This window comes from Micromesistius poutassou (assembly GCF_964030765.1).
Source record: "Micromesistius poutassou genome assembly, chromosome: 10".
Lineage (NCBI taxonomy): Eukaryota > Metazoa > Chordata > Actinopteri > Gadiformes > Gadidae > Micromesistius > Micromesistius poutassou.
This window is the reverse complement of record NC_140280.1, coordinates 10229359-10252674: the sequence shown is the minus strand read 5'-3', so window position 1 is coordinate 10252674 and position 23316 is coordinate 10229359. Positions and strand designations below refer to the sequence as shown.

The 23316-nt window shown below is 42.9% G+C and overlaps 1 protein-coding gene across 1 annotated transcript in view; it reads right to left on the bottom strand.

Annotated features, from left to right (window-relative positions):
* Nucleotides 1-23316, bottom strand: part of fstl4 (follistatin-like 4) — a gene marked incomplete at both ends in the record, with an annotated part of 139274 nt that overhangs the window by 17482 nt on the left and 98476 nt on the right. The window contains 3 exons of the mRNA XM_084474204.1: nucleotides 536-697; nucleotides 2879-2999; nucleotides 7086-7252. Of these exons, the coding sequence (XP_084330330.1) occupies nucleotides 536-697; nucleotides 2879-2999; nucleotides 7086-7252 (450 nt within the window). The remainder of the gene's footprint in view (nucleotides 1-535; nucleotides 698-2878; nucleotides 3000-7085; nucleotides 7253-23316) is intronic.

The window sequence follows — 23316 nt, the reverse complement described above, 5'->3', positions numbered from 1 at the left end:
TCCACCTTGACAGGATTACATTTCCTTTTATGATGGATGATGTACTGTCGCCCCGACGACACAATGTTTCCATGGTTTTTCATTAGACACAGTGACGGGTGGCGTCGCATAACAGGAAGCTGTTTATCTCTGAGGGCGAAGCGATGGTACTTGAAATCGAGACTCGAGATACGGAGTAAACACAACAAAATGAATAATAAACCCCAGCGAGATCAACATAAAAACACACACACACACACACACACACACACACACACACACACACACACACACACACACACACACACACACACACACACACACACACACACACACACACACACACACACACACACACACCCAGCCAGCCAGCCAGCCAGCCAGCCATACATAGAAAGATGAGCCAATGGCAACTGGTTGATAAACATGTGTGGATAGGCACACACACACACACACACACACACACACACACACACACACACACACACACACACACACACACACACACACACACACACACACACACACACACACACACACACACAGGAAGGCTCACCTATGAGAGAGATCTGTTTGGAGGATCGCAGCTGAAGATCCAAGCCGTTCTTCAGCCAAATGAGTTTTGGGTTTGGGATGCCGTCGGCATGGCAACGGAGGCTGGCAGACACTCCTGGTTCCTGGGCCTGGGTCTCCGGGTAGACCAGGATGACTGGTGGGACTGCACACATAGATAAATATTATATAGACACACACACACACACACACCCACTAGAAAGACAAACACAGAGGACACACAAGAGGCAGTGAAAACATAATTACACACAAACAAACTGTGTCATGGTAGACCAGGATTCCTATGGGTTACTTCATACACCCACACTCACAAACCCACATAACACCATAACTCCAGAGCTCTGGGGGTGCTCCACAGCACCATTCCTGAGCCCTGTATGAAATGGCTTTCTAACGTGATCCCCCCCCTTCACACGTTCTCCAGGGAGGGGCTGCTCTCCAAGCGTGCCCCTCCCCAGCGGGCCGGACATCCCCACCTCTCGCCACCAGGGAGTCAGGTGGGAGGGGAACACCAAAACAGTAGGATGTTTTGTAGTAGGTCTCCCTTTTCACTAATGAAATATATACACAAAGTATATGCATTATAGATATGATGTATATACAGGTGGTGTTTGGGACCTGTAGTGACTACATGCAACAATCTGCGCCCCTGGATCAACAAAGTAACTCGGAGCATACATTTTGAAATGGTCGACTTTCACGTCCAGTTAAATCCCATCATATGAGAGTTTCCTGTTTTGCAGTCTTCTTGTTGCTGCAGAGTCATGGGAGCTGCTGCTGCCTCCCCTCTAATTACAATCTAACTGGGAGAAGCCTGCTGCTAATTATTCATTCAATTAAATTACATTGGAATAATAATTAATTAGCTTGAATAAGACATGTATCGTATTGACAGTAAGGCTGTTCAATGTTTAATATGCACGAAACATTTCGGTTTATAGGGTCTTAACAAGCATTACATTAATAGTTCATCTATTGAGTGGCATCCATGAGGAATCCTTAAGTGAAAAAAAAAGCAACACACAAAATAATTAATTACAATAACAAATAATGATATGGTAATCCACCATTTCAATGGCAACCCTGAATCCCCAGTATGAACCCTGGCCTCCCACTCCCACCCCAATCTGCCAGGCTACACTCATGCTCAGGTATATGGCACATCTCAATTGCTTTCTTATGAACCTTTCCTCTTGCACAACACAATAACAATTAGGCTTATTGTAGGGCTAAATTGAAAATAATTTCCTCTTTTATGTTGTGTCTTGCATGTTGCTCCTCGTGGAAACAAAGGCTGCCGAACTGTGTGTGCATCTGTTTCTTCAGGACTTTGACGGTGTATGTGTGTGGGCGTGGTTGTTTTTTTGTATTCGTATGTGGGTGTCTTACTTTGTGTGTGTGGTTGTTTGTGTCTGTGGCTATGCATCTATGTGTATGCACGTGTGTGTGTGTGTGTGCGTGTGCGTGTGTGTGCGTGCGTGCGTGCGTGCGTGCGTGTGTGCGCCCATGTTGTGCATGCTATAATGTTGGGGGGGGGGGGGGGCGTTTAAATGCTCTTCTTCGTCGCGTTCCCGAGGCTGGCTAAGCAATCGGGAGAAGGAGAGAGAAGCCCTATGCAAATGATTAGACTGAGTGGGAGTGTTGATACCCTGCCTGCTGCTACTTAAACACACCCTGTGTGTACGTCTGTGTGTCTGTGTTTGCCTGTATATCTCTCTCTCCTCTGATATATCCTTTAACAACACACAGCATGTATGCACTTAATATGCGATAACGTTATGGAAAAGCATGTAGTTAAGCATTGAGGTGAGGGTTGGGGGTTAGATATTATATTATATTATTATATACTCAAATATTGTAAATAAGTATGGAACCGTGTTTGTGTAACAAACCCAGCTGCTAGATTTGGTGGTCCAGTCTCTTATCGATATATATTGAACATGTTTTATATTGATATTGATCAAAAGTCTATCACGATACGATAATTGATTGTTTTATTGCCCAGGCCTAATTGGATTGTATTTACGCCATTTTGTCTGAATGCAACCTCAACTCATTGAATGTTAAAAATGTGTTGCATTGTTTATCTCTTATGGGCTGTGTATGGACATGTAAAGTACATGCTATAACAGGTTGTTTAACGTGTTACACGTTAAAGCTTGTTACATGTGTAATTACACTGTAAGCAGGACAGGACACTGTAATGTTCAAATAATTCATAATAATCAAATAAGTGATCACTATCATAATCAATCTCCTGTCTTCTACTTTGTAGCATCAGTGTACTTCCCAGCACTATAAAGGTAAGTAAGGAGGCGTTACTGACCATTCACCTGCAGAACATGTGTTTGGTGGAGGTCCTCGTAGCCGTAAGCATGGCAACTGTACTTCCCCATGTGGATTGTGGTCACCTTGGTGATGTACAGGGAGCCGTCATCCCCAAAGTCCTGCAGGGGGGAGAGAGAGAGAGAGAGAGAGAGAGAGAGCGAGAGAGAGAGAAGAGGGGAGGGAGTGAGTTTGTGAGAATGAGAGGATAAAAGGGTGGGAGGGGTGAAAGTGTGGCAGATGAAAACATAGTGTGTGCAACATAGGAGGGCAATTGTGGAGTCACGCATAGTGCAAGATGCACCGAGAAGAAAACAAAGAGAGCGCAAGAGAGAGACATAGAGGGCCAAGCATGGGGGAGAGGGGTAAAATAAGTTAGAAGAGACACAAAAGCAACTTCAGGTAGAAGGAGAAGAGGAAGACAAGAAAGTAAAGACAGGTAGTAGGGGGGGGGGGGGTAATAAAAGACAGAGAGGGAAAACAGAAGAGAGAGTGAGGGAGAGTGATGGGAGAGGAAGAGGGGCTATGAATCAACGGGTGTCCCCGTCGCGCCCAGGAATGTGCTGGGGGGATTCGATTCCTTCCCCCGTGTGTCGCGGCGCTGCCTACGCCTGACTAATGGCAGGGGTTAAAAATATAAAAGCCATTAGGCTGATGAACGACGCCAGTTGTTGTGGGTGCAGCATTCAGTGGTCACCTGGGGAGTGCCGGCTTCCCAGCGTCACACGGATTAAGACATTAAATAGTGCGCCGTCCCGCAGATGCACGGGGTGGAGACGGTGGTGGAGGTGAAGCGTGGTGGGTGGAGGGAGGGGGGGGCGGTATCATGGCACTATTTCACAATATGGGGCCAAACAAGGAGTGTTTTTTTTTTTTCTACTTGATGGTCGAAAAAGTGTGAAAGGATGTTTTCAATAAACTTGACGAGGGCAAAATGCGCAAAATGCTCATTGGTATAATGATCAGTTATTAATGGCTGCCCCCGAATTTATGTTGCGAACATGATGACTTTGACCGCTGGTTATGATAAAAGTAGGGTCACGGCGACTGTAGACCCTCCCTTTGGTCCTCGATCACAGTGTGGGAGGAAGTGATCAGTGGCTGTATCCTTGCTGATAAACTTATTGATTAGAGGTCAACTCAATGGAAAGTGGAGGTTTTTCTTGTTTCTTGTGCAAATGATGCAAACATGTATATGATGATTGTGGGAGTGTGTGTCCAGCACCAGGCCATGTCTCCATGTAGGAGATCTCCTTGTGTGTGTGTGTGTGTGTGGGGTGACGGCTGGTTTAACCTGTGCACACTGATTGCTCAATGTGCAACAGGTGTGCAGCCTCACCCAGCCCCAGAGTCCAATCAGAACCACACACACTCACACAATAATTGATATCTGTATGTGTCTATATGATTTGCATTTGGGATAAATGTGATTGAAACTGAGCATCCATATCATCTTGCATTGAATTAATTTCAATTAAAATTTCTCATCCTGAACCAAATGATTTCCTATGTAAAACTATACATTTAGGGACACACAGAGCTTAAATCAAATATCCTTTGTTGTCTCCACATGTAAGTCGATAAATAACCAAATGTATATCAAACTGTGACTGTTTGATATACTATATTTCTTCATTAATCCCATAAAAACAAAAACAAAAACAAGCTTTGTCAACGTTCAGCGACCCAATATGATTTATTGGGGGGACATCAGTGAGGTAAATTGTTGTTCTCATTGACACTCAATGCTAATAAACTGCCATCACAAAACACTAATTTGAAATACAAACCCTCCCCTTTCATATTTAATTCTTGTAGTACATTTGTGTGTGTGCTGTATAGATCCTAGGTCCAATTATCCCCCTGATATCATCTTGTTCTCTGTCTGTTTCTTATCGTACTCCCACCTCCAAGCACAGCCCCTCTGAGCTCCATGGCAACAGATCGTTAACGCTACGTAACCCTTGGGGATGGTTCTGTGTGTCTCACCCCTTCCCTTTCCCCCTCGCTCCATGTCCACCAGCAGTGTTTCAGAATGGTCCGGCCAGACCCATGGACTAACACACAGTGTGAGAGCATTCAACCTTTGAAGGTAAACCTGTGGTCAGGTGGTGCATTGTGCCATCTCTCTCTCTGCTGGTCTCCTCAGGACCATCTACATAAGACCTAACGGTGGTGAGAGGCATAGCCTGAAAACCCGTATGTAGCAATCTGTTTAATCTGCTTCTGGGTTTTTCTTGTTTCACTCAGACCGCTTGGATGTGGCTGTTAAATGCTGCAGGGCTGTATATATTTGATTGATTTTTTTAAGGTTGCTTATAATCACGTTACAATATATTGTTTTTCAGGTTGTTGTCCTTTGTTTTGTGCAGTTTGAGGGATAATAAATGTGAAGACATGCTTTAATGATCACTCATGGCTCTTGAAGCACTTGATGTATTAATGGGAATATTAATACACACACACTAGCTCGCGTACGCACATTATGGCAGGTCAAAATACTAATTTTAGACATGCAACTGTAAATTTAGTGGGGTTTTTTACTCCCCTTTTCCTTACCTGTACAACAACGAAAAATAAAGCGTTTGGACTGCTTTTGAACACACTATTGAACACATCAATAAAAAAAAAATATATATATATATATATATATACTTATAATACAGATACTTTGACAATTGCTTTAAACATGGCGAGAAAATTACGTTTTCATTTGGTTGCCTTTTAAACATAGCATAAATAAAAATAGGCAACACAAGTTGCCTATTGAGTGTGACTGTAAATTGCACACCACATCGCTGTGGAACACGCCCACTGCCGATCATGTAATGTCATTCTTCATTTCTGTATGTTAAGTCTATTTTGTTTATATTTCATAAAAAAATGTGAACATAACACTTTTCAACCATCGTCATTTATGATTTTCTAATGTAAATGAAAAGAGCATCTGGTAAAACAGCCACACTGAACATCAAGAAAATTAGATATAGACCTATGTAACAGACCTTCAATTCGCACTGAACACAGTTGTTGTTGGGGGAAATCCATACTCTACTTTCTTAGAACTAAACAGAGACAAAACGTGGTGATCCAAGTGAAAATAATGGTTAGTCTACAGTGTATTACTGAACGCATTACTGCACACATGTATTCAACACCCGATATAGCCTAGGTACATAATGTAGGGAAGTGAATGCACAGCACCAATGATAGAGAGATCATTGATGTACTGGTGTGGTCTGACTTTGGTTATTGTTGATTGGGTAATGAAGGTTTCTGCTTACTTTTTACACACTATTTGACACATTCAATAGGGCCTTCAAAAGCAGTCCAAAATGCTGTATTCGCCGGCGTTGTACAGTTGAGGCAAAGCAGTGTAAGAAACTGTGTTTTCAAACACTAAATTCACAGGAGCACTTTGGAGATGTCAGCAATTTGGCGGTGCTTCAAAGAGTAATTGTGTTAAACTTTTTTAGCTTTTGCTTTTTTACTATGTCTGTCTATGAAATTAACATTATTTTTATACAAAGAATATCATTGTGAAGAAAGAAACAGGTTTCAAAGCGATGGGAAGGGCTACTGTCAACTCTGGTCGCACCTATTTTGCTGTGTTTTGGAAATGTCAAACTAGTAATTTGCCCTCTCTGGCTTATACTAACAATGAGACCTTCACAGCTACACTGTTGACATAAGCAGATGTTCTTTGAAAATGCCAATCTTTATTAATTGTTCTGCTCTGCAGTGCCTTCTGCACACATAAGCTAACCAAAGGCTTTATGCTAGTGCTCCCTTCCTTATTGGTGAGAGCAGGCTACAGTTGCCCGCAGTGGCCGGTATGGGATCGGCCATCGTAACACACACAGTATTTTATACAATTGTAATTGTATCAATACGATTAGAGTGGGTGGAGACAGATCAGAGTAGGTGGAGACATCTAGGGTGAGTGGAGACGGATTAGAGTAAGTGGAGACCGATCTAAACTGGCAGGGACAGATTACAGTAGTTAGAGACTGTGATATAAGAGTGGGCGAAGAAAGATGAGGGTGGGTGGAGACAGATCACAGTGGGTGGAGACATATTAGCTGGCTGGAGACAGATTACTTTGGGTGGAGCCCAGACGGGGTGGGTGGAGACAGATCCAGAGTGACAGGCTGCAAGAGAGGATGTGATTACTCTTCAAATCGGGGTGACACCAAACGTGCACTCACGTTGATGTCTTCAAGGTCCAAGAAGTTGAGAATGATGCCGTTCCTTTTCCAGATGATGGGCGGGCGCAGTGTCCCCTGGATGGCACAGGATAGCACCATGCTGAGGCCCACCGTTACCGTGGAAACGCTGATCCGCTGCTCCTCGGGCAGGCTGAGCTGGACCACCTCTGTGCAAAGGGGAAGGGGTGAAAATAAGAGACATGATCAAATAGTAAAGAGAAATAAAAGGGAACTGAATAAGGGGATTTATATGATAGAATGGAAGAGAGACCAACATGAATAGATGTGGCAACACAAAGCCGCAAATCATCGTAATAGGAATGTTCTACAAAGAAACCACAGAACCAAGAAACAAACGGTAAAATAACACCCAAAAACAGGCAAAAAACAACGGGCCATGCTAGAGGATTGTTTCGTGGCGGTACCCCAGCGACGCTCAATACAGCTCAGCGTTCATCTCATTGGCAGTCAGACGGGGAAGATAAACAGCTGTTCCCCCCGCAAGGGTGAGAGCGAGAGCTGTCTGCTGGTACAAAAGGACCAGTGTCAGAGGACACTCCGCTAGCCAAATATCATTCTTCTCAATGAGGGGGAATTTATGTCCATGAAAATGGCCGTCCAATTCAATTCACCTTTATGGCAAATTGAGAATTATTCTTCCCCAGTTCCCTTTGGTCTCATAAATAGAGGCTGCTGCCCAGGTTTGGTCCTGGTGGAACAGTGGTAATGGTGATACCATCTGAACATTTGCAGCATGGATGCTCATATGTTAACCCTGTTAACCATTCCAAAATGACTTTGGAGATAAAACCATGAAGTTTGAAGAATAAGTGCTCCATTGGGAGTTTCCCCTTTAAACCCATACCCACACAGAATTCTGCTGACGATACCTCGATCCATCTGCTTGCTCTCTGCGATTCCATTTATTATCTCAGCAAGACACAGGTAGATAACTCAACCCTGCACAGCCAGTGATTAATTGTTTGTTCTGTGACTTTATTTACCCTTGAAAAAAAACACAATTTTTAATTCCCACAGTGAGGTTCCGCGTTCCACTGTTGTGTACCACTGGCATCACCCTTGCATCTCAGAAAGAACTACAATAGACAGCTGCTGATAAACTTTGATGTCTGAGAGGAGCAACCTCGGGCCCTGACCCCCCTGGCTTCAAACATGGCTGTTGTAAGAGACCCCCTAGACAGTAATCTCTCCCATCCTCTCTCTCTCTCTCTCTCTCTCTCTCTCTCTCGCTCTCTCTCTCTCCCTCCCAGTGACAGACTCATCCTGGGTTTGACAGCAGTCCTCAGCAGTGATCTCTCAGAAGATGCCTCAGGTCTGACAGAGTGGGCAGGTGGTGATTGTTTAAAAAAAAAAAAAAAAATATATATATAAATAAATAAACAGAAAAAAGGTGATGCCTCAGTGATGCCATCACTGAGGCAGGGGGCTCCGGCGGGGGGGTGCAGAGGGTTCTGGAACCTATTGATTCACGTCGGCGTCCCGGGGTCCGCCGTCAGAGGCGGGAGCTCACAGCGTGACGGACGGCCGCGCACACCGGAACGACAGCATCATCCGATAAGCGGGAATCTGCAGTGTCATTCTGTGTCATCGGCGCCGACGTTGCTTATTCAGGAAGCCCGTGGGATGGGGGGACGGGGGGACGGGGACGGGGGATATCTGATTTACAAAGCTCTAAGGGCAAAGCATGCAGCGTGTCATTCTCTAAAGTGCCAAAGCTAATGCATCATCGCAGTCCAATCCAGATTTATCTAAGCAATCATAAGGTGTGAAAGCACATAAAACAGACACGAGATATGGAGACAACAGGGAGGACGCTGCTGTTTGCCGATAAGCTACCTGGGAAACCTTTCATCAATTGCCATTTCCTTTCTATTTCCAATCATGTATTGGAAACATAATGCGTCCACATCACATGTGCTCATGGATGTGCTAGTGGCTAGTTAGTTAGTTTAGTCTAGATCCCAGATGATGAGATGTGGAACGATCAGGCCTACCAGAGTGATAAAGAGGCTTCATGATGCCTTTGTGGTGAGGCTGCTTAGACATGACCCTTCTGGAAGCCAGGCTCTATAACCGCAGGCAAGAAAGTGTCTGTGCCACCCAAAGAGCCCATTTAGCCCCAGAAACAAGGCCAGCTTAAACCCCCTACTGTGGCTGGGGAAGGATAACATGCCATTATATACTTATTCCCCCCGCTACCCCCTTTGCTCACACACAAATGCACGACTTACTTACCACAATAGTCACTTTGTGCTTGTGGATTCACATGCTATTGATTGGCTGATATTCCCTGTTAACTGGTCTTTGGAGGGGACTGATCCAACCAATGAGGAGGGACTTTCTGTTTCCCTCCTTCTCCCAGTCTCCGTGTGAGGGTAAGAGAAAGTATGAGCTGGACGATGAGTAATTAATAAATAGAGTGGGATATTAAAAAAGGGAGAGGATAGAGTATGGTATGGCGACATAGAGCGTGTGAGAGAGCTCGGCCATACAATTAAGGAGACAGAGAGGATGAGAGCAAGAGGGAGAGATAGTGTAAAATCTGAAATTGTTATAATTAGAAGAGGAACAGAAAGAGAGGGGTTGATAGAGCAAGTGAGTGAGAGAGAAAAGGAGAGAATGAGTGGTAAAAGAAAAGAAGAAGGAACATATCTAGGAAGAGGGAGGGTGAGGGAGCCACAGAGAGGGAGGCAAAGTGCGGACAGAAGGCAGAAGCGAGGAGAGGCACAGAGGATTGGGATGCAGAGCACGCAGGTGGTCTTCTGGTGAATAACTAATGTTGGGAGGAAGCTCTGGAAGTTGTCCCTCTCAACTTGTGTTAGCACAGACACTGATGAGTTGGAATAACACATGAACCACCCAGACAGCACAGCAGCAAATCACTACAACGATCTGCGCCCACGCCATGCTCCACATCAGACAACTGCTAGGGTAATCCTACGGAGCGAACAGCAGCCAATCAGAATGGAGTATTTTTAGTTTTACAGACAGGAAGCACAGCCACCAATCCATCCACTTTTTTTTTTAACAATCATGATTTGAATACCTGGAAGGCAGACTCACAGGAAGAGCATACATATATACAGACAGAACCAGACCCTCACTACCATATGGAGTGTCACGGAACATTTTTGTTACCATGCAAGAGCTCCTAGTCACCCCCTGAAACTGGGTCTTTTTGGTCTCAACTGTTGGCTGCACTTACCATGCACCTTGCATGCACATTTCACACGCACACCGGGACAGACGCACGTACGGATGGCCAATAGGGTCACAAATCACAATCAGCATCATTGTTGATGCGTATTGATTTCAATCGGTATCAAATTTGGCTGTTGACCTTTCAAAACACCACATACGACCCTGTAAATTGCTACAGGTTCAAATTGACGTCTTTTAGGGCATTGTTGTGGGCAACTCTACAATGGTGTAAAAGATGGCGTTTTGGATGGGTATTTAACACGTTAAACAGCGTGTTAAATACCACGTTTTGATGAGCGAGTCAAATGAGCTCCTCTTGACTGTCGCAGCCTATGATCCTTCTTCACCCAGTCAACGATAACCAAGTCAGACCTCACCAGCCCCCGGTTGATCTCTCCATTGTTCGCCGCGGTGCACTGCACCATGTCGACCTAGTTTATATCGGGTGTTTAATCCTTGTTCAATTCAGTAATACACTAGAGGGCTAGACATTATCTTCACTAAGATAACCATGTTCTGTGCTTTCCGGAAAGCAGCTTACTGAAAAAGCTGATGATAATTGGATTCCCACCCAGGTTTCATGAAGTAAATTAGGAAGGCTCATTACTATTCACAGAATTTAAATGAATATCATGGTGCCAGCAGGGCTTTGATTGCTATGAGTGCTATGGGTAAGAAGTCATGGGATCCGTAGAAGTGAATTCCTCATAATCGATAATCCGTCTGTTAATGATAATTCTGCCACATCTGTATATCAATCCATATCAATGATTTGTATGACTTCTCTAAAGTTCGGGGGGGGGGGGGGGGGGGTAGTATCTAAAACCGTTAACACGATAACATCCTCTCTTGTGATGTATAAGTACAAGCATACGCTGTGTTGTGTTAGTGGCCAGAATCCAAGCACTTTGGACTGCAGTTGAGGAGTTGTTCTGGGTCTAACCCTGACATTCAATAAGTGTATGTTTCGACCTGTCTATATGCACGCCCACATTACCATATAGGTTGTAAATAAAAATCTCTCTCTCCCTCCCATGCATTCATACACATATTCCCTGAGTCACACTTGGTTGTAAATCCTGCCTCCACCCCCCCATCACTATTTATGTGGGTGGTGGCACCAACACCAACTCCTGCACACATCACTCTCTCTGTAAGTGACTAAGGGAGGTGATTATTCATAAAGGGGGGGGGGGAGACCAGGACCAGCAATTGGCAGGCAACCTATTAATCACTCTGGATGCATACCCCCTAATCTCCCACAGGTAGAGAGGAACCCTGCCTTACACTTCTCTTCACTGCCTTAGGCTCCACCTGGCCCCCCTATCTCCCTCTCTTACGTATTTCCACTACACCCACCACCAGCTGATTGTTTCTCTGGCTCTGTACTTTGTCTTTGTTTTATATCCCTCTCTCACTCGCTCTCTGTGTGTCGTCCATTCTTTATTTGTCTCCATGGCTCTGTTGGTATAGGCCCCGCTGTGTGTGTATCTGTACCTTAGATCCACTCTCTCTCGCTGTATCTTTGTATTACTTCCATGACCATCTGTTGCCCTTTCCTTCCCCGTCTATCTTTATTCCCCTCCACTGCACTCCTCTCTCTTCTCTTCCTACTCTGCCCGGTGTATAAAGTGCCAGAGGTCCTGCTTGCTCTCCTCTCTGCTCACTCTCCATAGGAACAGGGGCATCGTCTCCCCCAGGTCCCTATGACCACACAGCCAATGATCCTCGTCAGAGCCACAAACAAAATAATTTAATGGCTTGCCATTAAAGAGCAGGTAACACACAGAGAGAGCAGAGGAGAGGATGATAACTAACTATTAGGCTCCCCGGGCTTCTAGTCAAAATAAAGGTTTCATGAAGGTGAGGGTTTTTATACTCCAGCACCATGGACAGCAACTCTGTAAATCAGGCCTCACTGCATTCGGGTATCAGAACCATGGACAGCGATTCGGTAAACCAGTATATTCGGTATCAGAATCAAGGCTCGAGATCTGTTTGTCCGGTTGATGGCATTTCACAATAGCTCTATGTATAACAATAAGGTTAATCAATCAATCATAAACCATAAATATAAATGTTATGCATAACAAGAGCTCAAGACAGGAGTGTCTCTCTCATTAATAAGGGACAGACTCCTGATGCTTGTTAGCATTCTTGAGTACCTCCACCCCCTCTGTCTCCATTGTCAGCTGTATTTTAATTCACTGTAGATAGATAGAGAGATAGATAGTAACTATATTGATCCCTAGGGGAAATTTAGGGTCCAAGTAGCTCAAAGACATAGAGACATCACACATAACATACGCATATGAACTGAAAATTAAGGTTGGATTTTATTTTAGAAACAAAGCATTTTTTACTCTTCAAGCTAGAAGGACTTTGGTAAATGCCAGCTTTCTTCCTGTATTGGATTATGGCGACATCTTATACATGAATGCTGCCTCAACAACCCTACACGTCCTCAATACAGTTTACCATAGTGCACTTCGCTTTATCTTAAATGCCAAATCACACACTCATCATTGCTCTCTCTATGAGTCGACTGGTTTTAGCTCTCTCTCACTCCGCAGATGGACCCATTGGCATATTTTTATTTATAAAAGTATTATTGGCAAATTGCCTTCATATCTTTCTGATCTTTTATCCCAAATGCACTCATCTTATAGTTTGCGTTCAAATAATTATATACTCTTAGACACTCCAAGAACACTGACTGAGCTAGGTAAGACAGCTTTTAGTTATGCGGCTCCCTGGTGCTGGAATCTCCTTAAAAAATATCTTAAGTTATCTGTTGCAATTCCTCTTAACCATTTAAAAAAAATACTCAATTTAGATCTGACAGTTGTAAATGCGTTCACTAAACAAACCTTGCAGTGTGTTTCAGTGTGCTTTTTATGCATTATCTGTCTTACTTTGTCTTACCTGTTTCTTGTAATCTAATCTTCCCAGTGTTAAGTATGTTCTGTTGAACCTGTCTTTTCTGTGCTCTGTTTTTGTGTTTCGTCAAATTTTGTGCAATGACGTGCTGTGATTCTACGTTTTGTCGTATTTTTGTGTAATGTCTAAGTGATCAGTTTTTATGCTTCATGTTTTGTTTTTTTGTGCAATATCTTTATGTCTGTATGTCAGGGCTCCCTTGAAAAAGAGGCTAAAGGTCTCAATGGGACTCACCTGGATAAATAAAGGTTAAATAAAATAAATAAAAATAAAATATAACACAAGCAGGATTATCAAAAAAAGAGATCCACATGGATGATAAAGTGAATAAGGATAAAGACACTAAATAACAAATAACAACAAGGTCCACATTAGTATGCTGAGGCTGTTGAGAATGAGTGACAGGGCAGGGACTGACCCTGTGATTCAGTTGAGTTCAAGTATGTTTGTAAGGTGCTCTATGAAAGTGATGATAGTGCAACAAGGTAAGGCAAAACAGTGCAAGTATAGTTAAGAGACCAGCATTAGATATAAATATTAAATGTGGCTAAATAAGGAACATTATGTAGGCCTGGTAGAAAGGACCCATAGCAGCGTAGATATAGAGTTTTGGAGTTTTGGACGAGTTTTGTTTTGGAGATGAACACAATAAACAGTCAATATTAAGGTTGAAGTGAATTAGTCCCGGCTGAGGTAGGGAGGGGGCTGTAAGAGCAGTGGTTGAGAGGGTGAAGACTATGCAGAAAAGTCTATCACATTACCTTTTTATTGACAGATTGTACAGTTGTGTCACTGTCAGTTTTGCATGTCAGTGAGCGTAGTCTCCAGCTGATCAAGCTCTTCTGTTGAATGAAGGTGTTATAGAGTGGATGACTTCCATTGTCCATGATGGTGAGTAGTTTGCTCAGGGTCCTTTTGTCTGCTACTGATGTGATGCACTCCGGTTCGGCACCCACAACAGAGCCAGCTTTCCTTACCAGCCTTTCCAGTCGCCCGGCATCCCTCTTCTTAGTGCTTCCTCCCCAGCACACCACCGCATAGAAGAGGGCACTGGTGACCACAGACTGGTAAAACATCCAGAGGAGTTTGCTGCAGACATTGAAGGACCGTAGCCTCCTCAGAAAGTACAGCCGGTTCTGTCCCTTCTTGTATATCGCATCAGTGTTGGCTGACCAGTCCAGTTTATTGTCCAGGTGTACCCCCAGGTACTTGTATGTTCCTACTGCCTCCACATTGACCCCCTCAATGGAGACTGGCAGCAGAGCGGGCTTAGACCTACGGAAATCCACCATCTCCTTGGTCTTAGCAGTGTTGTAGGTGGTTGAGTTTGCACCATTGCACAAAGTCCTCTACCAGGCTCCTGTACTCCCCCTCCTGCCCATCCCTGATACACCCCACAATCGCAGTATCGTCCGAAAACTTCTACATGTGGCATGACTCCTTGTTGTAGCAGAAGTCAGATGTGTACAGGGTAAACAGGACAGGAGAGAGCACAGTTCCCTGTGGTGCTCCGGTGCTGCAGACCACAGTGTCGGAGAGGCAGTCCTTCAGTCTGACGAACTGCGGCCGCCCGTCAGGTAGTCAGTAATCCAGGATACCAGGTGAGCGTCCACACCCATCTGCAGGAGTTTGTCTCCCAGTCTGAGGGGTTGAATGGTGTTAAAAGCACTGGAAAAATCAAAGACCATGATTCTAACAGCACTTTTCCCCTTGTCCAGATGCGAATGCGTCCTGTGCAGTAGATATGTGATGGCATCGTCCACTCCTACTGGGTCTAGTGCGTGGCGTACCTGGGGTCTGAGTATATGCAGAAGCAGTCTCTCCATAGTTTTCATTATGTGTGATGTGAGGGTGACCAGTCGGAAGTCATTGAGTTCTTTAGGGTGTGGCTTCTTTGGGACAGGGATCACACATGATGTCTTCCACAGTGTTGGGGCCCTTCGACGGAGACTGAGGTCTGTACATCCCCTGCATGACCCTATTTGAACTACAATGCTATACATACAAGCTAGGTTGGTAGGAATATGAATAGTAATATGGAAGGAATTAAAGCAATTAAAAGATGCGTACATTTTTGGTCATCAATTTGGGAGGATGGGATCAAAGAACTTGCTTTTCGCCACATTGCATGCTGGGAACGCCCTCGATGTCTCGCTTCAGTTAAGACTTTTGACTTGGAGTGAAACATTGCACAGCAAAATTATGTCGTTTCGTTTAATGTCATGCCAGGCAATGCCGATCATTGAATTTGGGAGTGAACATAATGTGTGAATGTTTTCCCTGGACTCCTTTGTGCTAAAACTTAAAAGGGTAAATGACGCTGGTCTACAAAGCAACTGGGCGCGGCTACCTCTGCACACCATTATCACTGGAGGCTGTTGTGGTGGCAGTTTTCGCTCTGGAGTTTAACATAAGGTACAACAAGTAAAGTGATCATGGAGGTGGGCAAAAACCATTTTCACAGGAAGTGTTTGATGTTTAATAAAAACGAATGCCGCATGAAATGAAACACAGCCCCGAGCAGGCCCCATCCCCCACAGAGAGAAAGGACTGGTGCAGACAGAAGGACAGCTAAATTGTATGACCGGTTTGCTTTCAGACTCAATTTCGCTAAGTGTAAGTGTCTGTCAGCAAACTCCAGGTCGGAAGAAAAAAAATAAGATCATCAAAATAAAAGCTGTATCGTTATATTTATATCGTCATTACCAGCAAGTGTCACTCACACCCAGCACTTTAGCTCTTCAAGATACCACCACTCAAAGTATCACCACCTATGTCATCCATATTATTCACCATTATCTATCACTCCCCTTTCATCTGTGCAATTTATGTACACAATGCAAAAAAAACAAATGTACACACAAAAGTGCAATTTCTATACATGTTTCTTTGGGAAGGCATGCAATGCCTTCCCAAAAGGTTTTGCAATGTAAGAGGTCAGCCACGCATTGGGACAGCTCCCGTATATTTCATATATTCGTGCACTGTTTTGACGTTTACCCTATATGACCGTACTCATTATTTGAAAAGTAAACTTGCCGACATTTTGAACGATTCAACTGAACTGGCTTTACGATGTCGAGACCACAGTGGCAGGTGAAAGATTCGGCTTCAACTCCAGCAACATCAGCACCTAAGATGGCGGAGTCGCTAACCGTTGCTAGCCTCGTGCAAGAACTGGACAAACACAAAATAAGCTTGGCTGCAGAACTCAAAATGTTCCTCACGACATCTTTAGACACCTCTCTTACACCTATACGGACGTCTCTCGAAACTATCAACACGGCATTGGACTCTCACAACCAAACGATAACGACCATTGAAAATACGCTCACCACCCATAGGGATGAGCTAGCCGAGCTAACAACAAGACTTGATCAGCTGGAGAAAGCCAATGCTGGGCTAGCATCCAAAGCAGAGGACCTTGAGAATCGTTCCAGAAGAATCGTTGGCTTACCGGAAGGTCTGGAAGGAGGTTCACCGTTGGAATTCATGACGAAGCTTCTCCAAACAGTTATTGGAAATAACGTTTTCCCTGCATCTCCGGAGCTGGACAGAGCGCACCGTACACTAGTTCCAAAGCCCTCCTTGGGAGAACGTCCGAGAGCCATCATTGTTTGATTCCATCGCTATCAGGATAAGGAGCAGGTGCTTCGATGGGCAAGGTCACAGAAGGAAGACATAAAGTTTGATGGCAACAGAATCCTATTCTTCCCTGATATGAGTGCAAGCCTGGCCAAGCAACGAGCAACATTCAAGAACATCAAGGCCAAACTCTACACCGCTGGAATCACATTCTCCCTACGCCACCCTGCTCGTCTGTGCATCACTGTTAACAGGGACAAACATCTTTTCAACACCCTTGAATCAGCAGAAACATTCTACAAACGGATAAAAGGGAACTTTTCAACCAACACTGATGGAGAACAAGACTAAATGTTGCCTGCCACATCTGAAAGGTTTGAGATATGCTAACACTAAATGATAGGCTATTACATGCTGACTGTGGATCATTAATAGAACGCCTGAATCGCATTTAGCGCTAGTAAGGCTACGAAACGTGAAGACGAGTTTTGTGTTGAGTGTGGTGAATAGGGTAAACGTAGAAATATAAAAAATAGAAAATGTTGTATTGTATTATTGTATGTATATTGTATGTATTATAGTGCACTTGCAGTGTATGTTTTCAATAATGGGAGCAAATCCCTTCTTGTTTTAGATAAAGGGATAGTTTATACTGCATTGCCAGGAGTGGAAGTGTAGAGTAGACCTGCAGCTTGTTTCCAAGGAAGGACGAGCATAGGCTTTGAAAAACTCTGGCAGACTGTTCTAATGCTGCTGGGTTTATTCTTTTTCAATATTGTTATGTGTACAACTGATTTCATATACTCTTTATTTGTTCATATCTTTTCAGTTATCCTACACATTAATATACCTACATGAGTGAAATAAATAGTCATGGTAGGATGGATAAGCTACAGGTCTAATTAATTTCATGGAATGTGAGAGGATTAAATGGCCCTGTAAAGAGAACAAAAGTTGTTCAACATCTTAAACTACACAGGGCTGATCTCAAGATAGATGATCACACAAGGCTTAGGCGTCCATGGGTAGGACAAGTATTTCACTCATTATTTGATTCAAAAGCCAGAGGGGCTGCCATCTTAATTAAAAAAAAAATTCAGTTTATAACAGAGAGCATAGTACCTGATCGTAATGGGTGCTTCATCATTGTTTCAGGCAGATTATTCCATTTACCTGTTACATTAGTCTGTGTGTATGCTCCTAACTTTGATGATGCTGAATTCATGGCTACCCTCTTATCCACTATTCCAAATATGGATACACATCAATTAATTTTTGGAGGGGACCTAAATTGTGTAATGAACACTCAGTTGGATCGCTCAAGCTCCAGAGTGACCAATCTTTCAAAAATGGCAACAACATTACAATCATTCATGGAGGATTATGGAAGTTGTGACCCCTGGAGATTCTTACATAATGACACCAGAGCCTACTCATTCTACTCGCATGCCTACTCAAGGATAGATTATTTTTAAAGAATTACTACCATCTATTCACTCCATTGAATATTCAGCAATAGTCATATCAGATCACTCCCCTGTATTAATAGATTTCAGATTTGATTCTCCATCAGTGGGAACCCCACAATGGAAACTCAATACATCACTACTGTCCAATGATGTGTTCTGTTCTACCATAACACAGGCTATTGAAGACTTTTTGTGTTTTAACTATTCAGAAGAAATTAACTCTTCATTACTTTGGGAAACCCTAAAAGCCACCATCAGAGGACAAATAATTTCATACTCCTCTTACTCTAATAAACAACGTAGAAAGACACAAACAGACATAACCGATAAAATATCTGAAATCGATAGGCAATATGCAATAAATCCTACTCCAGAGCTGCACCAACAAAAAATGAATCTCCAAACTGAGTTTGATCTCACCTCTACAGGGAATGCAGAGAGGAGCATACTGAGATCCAAAGGGAGGCTGTACGAATATGGCGACACGGCAAGCCGACTGCTGGCCCTCCAGCTCAAACACCAAGCGACATCACGACACATAGCTCAAATTAATGATCAGCCGATTGATCTTACAACATGTCCCGTGAAGATCAATGCAGCCTTTAAAGCATACTACTCCAAACTTTATACTTCTGAACCCCCTCCTACAGACTCAAACATGGACACATATTTGGACAGCATAGACACACCAACTATTGATATCTTAACACAGACATCACTAAATCAACCAATAACCTTAGGGGAAATATGTGACAGTATTAGGGAAATGAACAATGGGAAAATACCGGGACCCGACAGGCTGCCATCTGAGTTTTTCAAAAAATTCTCCACTCTCCATTCTCCAGTATTATTAGATATGTTTAACCATTCCCTCTCTATAGGAACACTGCCAAAAACTTTGACTGAGGCATCTATTTAAATTATCCTTAAAAAGGATAAGGATCCTGCTGAAATCAGTTCTTATCGGCCTATATCACTCCTAAATGTCTATGCAAAAATACTGGCAAAAACACTGGCGAGGAGATTGGAAACATCTCTCCCCTTAATAATCTCTGAAGACCAAACTGGCTTCATCAGAGGTCGTCAGCTGTCATCTAATATAAGACATCTATTAAACATTATCTCTGCCCCATCCAATACTATGAAGCCTGAAATAGTACTCTCATTGGATGCGGAAAAAGCCTTCGACAGAGTGGAATGGGGGTACTTGTTTAAGGTGCTGGAAAAATGTGGGTTTGGGAAGACATTCATAACATGGATACGCCTGCTTTATTCAGCGCCCCTTGCCCGTGTTAACACAAACAGGCAGTACTCAACATACTTTCCCTTGTCCCGCGGGACCCGCCAAGGGTGTCCACTGTCACCTCTGTTATTCACCCTTGCTATCGAACCGTTAGCCATTCTGCTGAGAACAACAACACATCTGCAGGGTATCAGACAGGGAAATATTGAGCATTGTGTCTCCCTGTATGCAGATGATTTACTCATTTATATAACAGATCCTATCACCTGTGCTAATAAAATAATACAGATATTAGAGGAATTTGGTAAATTTTCAGGCTACAAAATCAATCTCCAAAAAACAGTGTGTTTCCCAATAAACTCTAAAGCCAAAACACTCACACAGGGACAAATACCTTTCACTATCTCACCAGAACATTTTCAATATATAGGGATTAACATTACCATTTCATTTCAAGGGTTACATAAAAATAACATTAGCAAACTAACGACTAAAGTGAGAGCCGACCTGCAGAGATGGTCCAGGTTGCCAATGTCATTAGCGGGCAGAGTACAAACTATAAAGATGAATGTTTTGCCTAGATTTCTGTTCCTTTTTCAATGTCTACCTCTCTTCCTGACAAAATCCTTTTTTAAGAAGCTTGACCAAATTATCTTTCCATTCCTGTGGGCAGGCATGGTTGCCAGAATTAACAGAAGCACTCTGCAGGCATTAAGACAAGAGGGTGGCCTGGGCCTGCCTAATTTCATGTTCTACTACTGGGCAGTAAACATACAAAAAATACTCAGCTGGTGGTATGAGAGTGAGTTAGACTGGTGTAAAATGGAGTCCCTCTCCTGCCGCACCTCCTCACTTGTAGCTCTGACGTGCTCCCCTTTACCATTCTCAGCCAAAAATTTTACCTCAAGCCCTGTAATCCTGTCAACTTTGTCCTCCTTGGTCCACTATGCTATAATCATACTTTCTTACCTTCCAAACTTGACTCTGCATTTACACTCTGGAAGAGGAAAGGTATCACATCATTCCGAGATCTGTTTGTAAATGGGACATTTGTTGACTTTAAAAGTTTGTCTTCTTCTGCTATCTCCAGGTACGCAGTTTTGTTAAAGACCATTGCAGCACATTCCCATCTCTGCCTGCAGACTTACCAACAATTCTTGACAGGCCTGAAAGTCTGACAAGGAGGTTATCTAAGTTATACACATATATTCTTCAATCCAACCCCTCTCCGCTGGTCAAAGTTAAACAGGAGTGGGAAAAAAGCCAGAAATCTGATTTGAATACTCCTGGTGGGATAGGGCCAAATTACAAGTGAATTACTCCTCATCCTGCGCCCGTCTTAACTTAATACAGTACAAAGTACTACACAGGATGCATTACAGCAAAGCCAAATTAGCAAAGTTTTTTCCTGGCACCAGCGAGGCCTGTAATAGATGTGCCTTTGTCCCATCTGACCTAGCCCATACCTTCTGGCTATGCTCAAAGCTAACAGGATTCTGGAAGAACTTCTTCAAGATTATATCTGAAGTTCTAGATACAGATAGATAGATCACTCCCTGTCCACTTATTGCTATATTTGGAGTTCCTCTAAACCACTCTGAATTTAGTAAACAGAAATTTAATGTTTTAGCATTTGCCCCTCTGATTGCCCGCAGATGTATCGTTCTACACTGGAAGTCATCCAAACCCCCAGCAGATAAGTCTTGGGAGACTGATTTAATGTCATTCCTTAAGCTAGAAAAGATCAAATTTTAACTTAGAGGGTCAACTGGGAAATTCTACACTACATGGCAGCCTCTCCTCTCATATTTTGATAATGTAGCCATGACCCCTGACACTTAAAGATAAACTAAATTTTTATTTATTTATTTTTTATAACCAGTTGTACTGTTGCAACAATGTCAAGGTATAGATACGAGTTATTGGATGTGATACATTGATGGAGAAAGGTAGACCGACTTGGGGTGGAAGATTGGATGGGTTTTATGTTTTGGGTGGGTTTTTTCTTTACTTATTTTTATTAATATTATTATTTTTATTATCAATATTATTATCTTCTTTGTTGTTTCTCTCTTGTTTTTTTATTTTTAACCCTTTTTCTACCTGTATGTTTGTTAAAAAAAACAAAAAAACAATGGTCACACATGTAAACGTACAAGATATATATTTGATGTGACGTGTTCCAATAAACAAATTTATTTAAAAAAATATAAAAAAAGATAGGCGCAGAAATGCGGGATCAAACCAAGGTCAATTTAAGGAGCTTGGTCTGTATGGGTAGCAGACCAGCTGTTTGGGTAGTCATCAAGCTGCAGCATGCATTCCTCAGTCCTTCCTTCCCTCTTTACGTTCTTTCTTTCTGCATTCCTTACATACTTCCATCCTTATTTCATTCCTTCATTCACTCCTTTCGTTATTTGATCTTTCCTGTGTCTTTCATTCCACAGGGGACGGGCCCCAGTAGTTTACCAGCATTGGTTTGGTAATGAAAAAGCAGAAGATCATCCTTAGTGTGTCAAACAAAGCCATTCCCTAAAGGGACAGCCTGGAAAGACACCACTATAACAAACAGCCAGTTTGTAGAGGTCACCGGGTTTCTTTTACAGGCGATGGATGGAAGAGAAGGGTTGCAGTCCCATATGATTACACCAGAGGTACTCTCATTCTTGTTGCTAATTCCTTAATCTATCCGGCACTTTAGTCTGGTGGTTATTTTTGGAAACTTTGTCCTGCAGCACTGCAGTAAATGGACTGTATGCTAAATTGATTGAACCATTTGGCTGTTCCAAGCCTCACCTGGAAATCCCCTTTGGATAAAAGCTTATGCTAAATAAGTGAATGTAAATGCAGGTTTAACAGGCTCATCAAGGAGGCCTCCCTTGAATTAAAATAACATCTAGAAGCTTACAGTCAGATGCTAATCTCAAACATTTTGTAGCCTCTACCGACACACCATTTATAATTTTACCTTCACTCATATTGTACAATATACAATATGAGTGAAGGTATAATGTATGATCAGTATGTTATACTGATCATACATGTATATACTGATGACACTTTGTTGACCTAATCTAATCTGGGATGAAGGTCCGTCTGTCCGTCTGTATTTTCCTCACAATCTATCCCTTTATCTCTGGCTAGTTATTCTTTTCCTGCAGGTCTGCTTTGTGATGTACGGTTGTCTTGTTTCCTTTGAATCCATCTTGGCTTTGATCTACAGTCCAGCCTATTGCTTTGTACACTCCTACTTTCAGGTCCATCCATCTGTTAAACCGTCTGTATTCTGCACCTTCCTACCTACGGTAGCTCGCTTTCATCCCATGAGTAGACAGATGTCATTTACACAATGGCTGCATTTAAAGTTGTTGTTGTTGCATGTATGAATAAGATAAATTCAGGTTTATTTTGTGTTACTAAATGGTCTTATTCTTTTTAAAAGCTCTTTCGATGCTATAGAAGATTAAGATTATTTGAGATATACTGTCTTGCCCTGACCTAGGGTCACAACTGGACACAAACTAAATACACACACAAAAGACCCCCCAAACACACACACACACACACACACAAATACACAAATGAAACGGATCCATAATACTTGCAAACAAACAATGCCAGTGTGATTAGGTTACAGGATGAAATTGAAGACCATGGCATCTCATTGTTCTTCCCTCTGTGCTCTTGTGGAATGTTAATTTATGCTTATCTATGCAATCTATGCGGAGGAGAAGGAATGGAGGGAGTGCCAGAAATCACGCTCAAAAGTTTA